We start from the raw sequence: 7500 nt of genomic DNA, 5'->3' as shown, positions 1-7500 counted from the left end.
CTCTGGCAAACGGGAACTCAGGAAAACGTCCACTGGGTAAACGGCACTGACAACACTCCTGAAAGTGAAATAATTCCAGATGAGACTCCTAACAAATTACGATCTCTCTTAGAACGAATTGACGCACAAGTTGGAGGGATTTGTATTACCCCACTCACTGCTAGCAAAGGAAATACATTACTCTATGCACTTTCTCAAGGAAATACACACACGGGTAATTACTCTGGTTGCGAAGTCAAAGGTAAAAGGGACTGAACTGAGTTATGAAATGCGAGAGAGAAAGATACCGAGTCAAAGATAAAAGAACACTGGCAAAACCATTCCTCCTCCGAGACATATCGTGATTTGCTTCCTTGTGATGCTGGATACAAGATCCTTGGCTGAAGAAGATCTATAACGAGGCGGTGAGCAAGAGGCAGGTTGAAAATATTCAAATTTATTGACACAAAATCTCTGACAGGTCAAGAACTCTTGCGAGTGGAAAAGTAGCATTTGACGTTAGAGGAAAACAGAGGGACGCCTATATACAGTCAGATGTGTTTTCTCACACCTGAAGAATGGGTAACAATTCTATACACTAATTAGGACGGGATTTCAAATACATATGGTTAGAAAGTTTACATTAGTACTTACAGTTCGGACGAAGACATAAAGTATCTTCTGAAAAATACATAAAAGATTGTTTGAATCAGGAGTGCTGGATCTGTGTTTCCTGAGAGTCTGAGTGCGTCATGTAGACTTTTGTTTTGGAGCGAGGATGCCCTGAGGGTCCCATCGACAGCTCTGGACCTCACAGATCTGCTCTCCAAGACGGCGTCTGGTTCAAGGGTCACAGGATTCTAAGTGTGAGCGAAAGTAAGGGCCGGCTTGGTCCGAGATTCGGCGAGCGATTCGGCAGTAAGGCTGTGTGGCAAGAGCCGATTGACTGCCGCACGTGCATTCCTCTCTCCTTTTAAGGCACAGCATCTTGCTGGGGGCCTGACTCCAGGCTATGCCACTGGCGATGATCTGCGGATTAAGGAAAGGTTCTCGCCATTAACTGAAATTACAGTAGAGGGCCAATAAAATTTGAGACTGAGTGAGAGCAAACAGCATTCATCCCCAGGTGTGAACTCCCTAGAGATGCACAAACGCCCCTACCATCGACTAAGGTCTGTGCCACTCCTAAATTCTACCACTTCGCTCTCTCCTTTGTCGGTCTGTCTCTCCCCCCTACTTGCTCCTAATATTTTCTGAATTATTAAGGAAAAAAGTGAGACAGCAGAGTGGAAATTATATATATATATATATATATATATATATATATATATATATATATATATATATATATATATATATATATATATGTGTGTGTGTGTGTGTGTGTGTGTGTGTGTATTTATCATATCACAGTGATATTTTTTGTATTTACAAACATTTAGCTACAAATGTCGCTTAATATCCAACTTGCTCTACCTCAGGAAATAGCACCGAAGGGGAATTATAACTGATAAGTGATTCATCATCGGGAGGTTCGAACTCCTGGCAGTGGCAACCTCCGACTTCAGTGACGAGTACTTTTACCTCTGGGCTGCTGTCGAAGGTTCGAACCTCCCAGCTGACGAATCACTTATCAGCTATGAATCCCCTTTGGTGTAATTTCTCAGGTGGAGCAAAATCGATATTAAACGACATTTGTAGCTTAGTGTTTGTGAAATTGTGTGTGTATGTGTCTGTGTTTGTTTACCCTAAGCCCGCGTACCTCTTTAAATTAACATTGATTTCTGGTCCAGTTTTATACATAGTAAAAACAAGAGGTGTAAAAATATTTATAGTTGAGAAATTGCGAGCAACTCCCCTCCTCCTTGCGCCGAACGTTCTTCGCTTGTCCAATCAATCACCTTTTCTCCGTCACGAGCTTTTTATGGCCCTTTATTAGGTAACTCGGAGAGTCATTACGCCACATTCCCACGAAATTTCTCTCATTTCTCTCGTACTTTATCTCTCCATTTCCTCTTTCCTTCATTTTCCTTTTTATTCCTCTCAGTTTACTTTTTCATGCTTTTCTGGTTTTTTTTTTATTCTTTTCTCTCGGCCTGATAACATAATTTTAAATGAATCATTTTTCCGCTGGCGAGGTTATTGAGGTATCCTTGCTCACTCTTTTTCTTCACTGGTTCAGATTCTCTCTCTCTCTCTCTCTCTCTCTCTCTCTCTCTCTCTCTCTCTCTCTCTCTCTCTCTCTCTCAGTTTTGTGTGTAACTTCCTTTCTCTCCGCTTTATTATTGCATAAATAAATAGATAGATATAAGTTTATTGACCACAGCATATACAGTCATTAATTAAAATTAAAAGTCCTTGAATATGATCCAACAAGAGTACATAAAAATGCTCATATAAATCTTTAAAATCAAAAAACATCTGAACAGAACACTAGAAATTATATTATATGTTATTTTCAGCATTTCAGTTTTTACAAATAAAACTTTAAATGCAGCTAAATAAATGAAAACCTTATAACCATTTAAGGAGAACCTTAACTACTACAACTTCTATCTGCAAAACATCGCATATATGTGTATGTAGACACACACACAATATAAGCCTGGTCGCTCGTTAAAATTACGCTCGTTAACTTTATTCGTAAGTGATGAAAGCACTGTTAAAAAAAAGAAAAGAGAAAGAGGAAAATAGTTTTCAAAATGCAGAAAGATGGAAAAAATCTAATTCGAAGAGTGAGTTGTAATGAAGATTCAAGACAGCTGATTCTCAGTTTGCGACTTACACATAATGAAACTTCATGGTAGAGTGATTTTAATACTTGCTATATAAGAGAACTAGCGTCCAATTCCAGAGCAGATACGAGTAACTGAGGATATTCTGTTTAATCACATTCTGTTTCTGATGACCAAAGTAACTAATTGTGCACCTGACAGTTAGGACTGCAGTACGCCGATGGTTGATCGCTGTTAGGGTGAAGGGAAGGAGCTTGAAACCTCATCCTAAAATTTTTATAGATAATTAGATGCATAGCTCCTCCTCTCTCTCTCTCTCTCTCTCTCTCTCTCTCTCTCTCTCTCTCTCTCACACACACACACACACACACACACACACACACACACACACACACACACATATATATATATATATATATATATATATATATATAGAGAGAGAGAGAGAGAGAGAGAGAGAGAGAGAGAGAGAGATACATACATAAATATATATATAAATATATATATACATATATATGTATATATAGTATATATATATGTGTGTGTGTGTGAGTGCGTATTCATAAATATATATATATACACAAATATACGTGCATTTGTGAGTGTATCGTTACGAATATAAGATTATTACATTGCCTTACCACGAACATCAGTAACAAATCCACAAAATATACGTGATCCCTTAATAATTAAGTAACGATGCAAGTTTTCATTCTCTGTTAACAATCTTCTTCAGAAAAACATTTTGGTATAAATTTGCATTCAAGCCACTGTGAAAATGTAAAAAAAAAAAAAAGTAAGAAGTAAAAACGAGTTGTCAGAGTCTAAGAGAAATAATTGTAACTAAATAATAGATCACAAAAGGTGAATAGTCAGGTACGTGATTAAATTAAGCCTTAACAACCCTGCCGGTGCCACGTCCATTGCGGCAAGAATTCTTTATATTAGATACTATGCACATGATTCAATTCGTGACATTTTCTTCCTTTGTTGTCTTGTGTTTTTGATTAGTAATTTTTCTGGGGAGATGATGCGCCTTCTCCTATCCTAAGTACGTTTCCTTATCTACTTTTACAGTTTAGGCTGACTGTTTATATCCTCTTCTCGGTACACTCAAACTAATTTGCAGATTTTCGCCGCCTTACCCCAAGTAACATTTAGTGCAGTCGAAGCAAGGACCACCGAACACACTGTTTTTCTGTTCCTCTATCAAATTCCTAGCTGACCTGTCTCAGGGCGTTGCTATTATCTCTGCTTGTAGCTTTTCAGCCTATTCATTTTTTTTAACTGGTCAGTTCTAAAGAAAAGGGCAGAGATAGATTACTATTAGAATGTGCGTTTAGCAAGTCTAGGATTATAATACTGTTCATGAGCGTTGTCTAAACTACGTAATTTATTGAAGGCCATAAGTTCTTCAACGATAAAAGAAATATTAAAGAAAAACTGGTAATAAATTTCGGCATCGGCTGTTTTCTGTGTACTTTATATATTGACAAGCAAAAAGGCTATTGCTATGAACAGCAAAAACATCAATTTCAGTAGTGAATTTCGTTGTAGGTAATATTGTCGTTGGTTGCTGTCAATTAGTTAAAAAATGTTCGTCATGTTGATATATAAAGAAAATAACATCATATCGAAGTGGAAATATGCGTTTGAGCCTATCCACGTTGATTACCAGAACTCTATGCATATGTTGGCAAAATTCAACGAGAGAGGAGATCCCTTAGAGACTCAGAACTTGTAAGTTAAATATAGCCGTCAGCGGTAAAAAATTACAATATCAATCCAAAGCTTTATCAGCTTACAAAATTTATCTACTAGCATAAGAAAAGAAAAAATACCGGATGGTGTATTTTCTGCAGATTATCTAAAGTAAACTGCAAAGGGGCATTGATTAATAAAGAAAAGATAAATATATATATATATATATATATATATTTGTGTATATATATGTATATATATATATGTGTGTGTGTGTATGTGTGTAGATATATATACATATACATACACACATATATATGTATGTATGTATATATAATCTGTTAGTTGGTACGTAAAAGGTGTTACGTTACCAGTGAAGAGGATGAAAGACTTGACATTTGAATCCATGAGAGGAAACCCCAACATGCCTGTTGAATGAACAAAAAATTAAAGTAGCAAAAAAGTGAATTCAAAATAGAAAAGGATTCAGAACCACCAGAATGAGGATGGGCTTCATTTTCATTCTATCTAGAGAAAAAAAAGGATAAACATAAAACTCAGATAATGATGAAAGGTGCAACTTTTATGTTCAAATACCTCTCATAAAAAAAATTATTTAAAACTCCTTATTTTTTTCAGTCTGATGACGATATGAAATTTTCATGTCCTTAGTCTTCAAAAGTGTGAGACTATTAATCATTTATAGCTGGAAATGCGCTCTTTTGTTCTATCATTTTTCCCCCTTTTTATTTGACCGTTTTTGACGTTTGGAACGTCGCAGTTGTGAGATACTCTGACTGATGTTGCTTGAACAATTGTGAGCATCAGCGACCCCCGTCAGCTTTAAAATGTAAAAGCTAGGGGAAATAATACTTCACTCGCCGGAATAACATCACTTAGCTAAATGATCCGACTAAAGAGGCTGCTCTTTTAAAAATACTGCCAGGAGTTAATTTTAGACTCGATCCATCATTCCTTCATTGTTTTCGTTCCAGTGGAAGAAACGCCTGTCGCTCTTCCTCTCTCAGTTGACTCTGGGCTTTGCTCTTTTGACTGATTTAACCTCACAGTTTCTTAATATACTCTCTCTCTCTCTCTCTCTCTCTCTCTCTCTCTCTCTCTCTCTCTCTCTCTCTCTCTCCCTTTATATTGATGTATGTTTTCTCCTCTCCCTCTTTACTTTATATTGACATATGTTTTTTTTTTCTCTCTCTTTACTTTATATTGATATATGTTCTCTCTCTCTCTCTCTCTCTCTTATATTGATCTCGTTTTCTCCTTCTCTCTCTTTATATTGATATACTTTATATTGATATATCTTTTTTTTCTCTCTTTACTTTATATTGATATATGTTCTCTCTCTCTCTCTCTCTCTCTCTCTCTCTCTCTCTCTCTCTCTCTCTCTCTCTCTCTCTCTCTCTCACCGATCTTCTACGGTTTCATTAATGTGCTTTATGTATTTTCACCGCGCAAGATCAGCTCTTTTAAGATCATGCAATTTGTCAGCTGGGCAGCCATAATCTTATTTTATATATCATTAGCGCAATGGTATATACTTAAATTAAGACCTCAAATAAATTCTTTTAATGTGTTGCTTGTTAACCCCGTGAGTATTATGGTAGGCTGGATAGCTGAAGTGACAGCACCGCACTTTGATATTCGTCACTGGCTTCACCTTTTAACAGAATCTTCTTCTTGGGCTTTCAGGTCGGTCTTCCTGGTCGTCCACGGAGTGTTTCCAGCTTCAGGTAACGGTGAGGTCGTCCGAATGCGGGGAGGGATCACTGTGTTCCGGGAAGGGCATCTGTTACGCCAATGCCACAATGGTAAGTGTTCTTTGCCTCTTTGCTCCGGACTGAACTTATCGTGTTTTGGACAGAATGCAAACATTTGCAGTTTTAGCGAGAGGAAGTAAATAATTGTTAGAGAGAAACTAACCATATTGTATTAAAGACCTAGTTGGATCCACTTCCAGTTTTTAGTTTTAACAAAACTTTCAAACTCTTTTACCAGACACTATAGCTTTTCAGTACCCCCAACCAACACTACATCACCTGTGAACTCAGCCACTCCGCACTGCATTGCAAACCCCTTAACTGCCATGCTTTTCACTGAAATCGACTGCTGTAAAAATATTCATGAATATGCTCTTCAAAGTGTAAGGAAGATATTTAGTCCTGTGACATAGAACACGTTGTTTTTGTTAGAAGTATTGCACTTATATAATTTGAAATCAAACTCCCCCTAGAAGAAGTTCAACTTTATAAACCACCTGAGTATGATACATATTTAGCCAGAGGTGACTGGTCGGGTGTTCTTTTAAGGAGAAAAGGAATTTATTGCGGGATAAATTGTGGGGTTGATTTTCGAATCCTTGTTGCTTATTCGTATTAATCTCAAGCTGATATGCATTTTACTTTTTACGTATAATTCCCCTTTAATCTTGAAATTCTTTACACTTTGTTCGTTGGCACTTTCCATTTTGACATGCCTATTCCTCATTAAATTCCTTTCTCATATTCTCCGTATTTATACGTTGCTAACATCAAAACTTAAGGGGAACAATGCACTTGGTCTGCATTGTTTTAAAACTCTTCCATGAGGAATGAATGTGTTCATGCCCAGTTTCCATTATAGTATATAAAAAAACTTCTTTCATCAAGTCTTGAACGATGAGTATCCTCCTTACAGCCTGAGTGAACACAGAGGAAAAACGTCCTTCAGACTTGTTGTCAGTTTTATAGACTTTTTCCACGAAAGGTGTCGCACTAATTCATTTTCTTCTGAGTAACTTTTTTTTTTAATTTTGTCCGAAACCTTTTCTGGCTTAACCTTTTCTATAAATTTGTTTCTAATGTGTCACAGTAAATGATTTCCTAAATATAAAAAGATTATTTCCACAAAGACTCCCTTCCCCAGTGGTATGAACGAATGGCTTTCCTCAGGCAGGGGAAAAAGTCTTTTTATAACATACAAAGTCAGTCAACTTTTACAGAGATTAAATGCAGAAAGTATTCATTTCAAGTGTCTCTGGAGGGATTATTTCTGAAGTATCTGCTCAGTAAGGCCGGATGGCTTATAGGAA

The 7500-nt window shown here is 36.9% G+C and overlaps 1 protein-coding gene across 3 annotated transcripts in view; it reads left to right on the top strand.

The window, feature by feature from the left end:
* The window catches only part of LOC136829532 (uncharacterized), an 821233-nt gene that overhangs the window by 724241 nt on the left and 89492 nt on the right, over positions 1 to 7500 (top strand). For all 3 annotated transcript variants that reach the window (XM_067088366.1, XM_067088365.1, XM_067088364.1), the window contains exon 7: positions 6123 to 6241. In XM_067088366.1, the coding sequence (XP_066944467.1) occupies positions 6123 to 6241 (119 nt within the window). The remainder of the gene's footprint in view (positions 1 to 6122; positions 6242 to 7500) is intronic.

This window comes from Macrobrachium rosenbergii, chromosome 44 (genome assembly GCF_040412425.1).
Source record: "Macrobrachium rosenbergii isolate ZJJX-2024 chromosome 44, ASM4041242v1, whole genome shotgun sequence".
Classification (NCBI taxonomy): domain Eukaryota; kingdom Metazoa; phylum Arthropoda; class Malacostraca; order Decapoda; family Palaemonidae; genus Macrobrachium; species Macrobrachium rosenbergii.
Note: the sequence above shows the minus strand (reverse complement) of the source record. Positions and strands in the feature narration are given on the sequence as shown.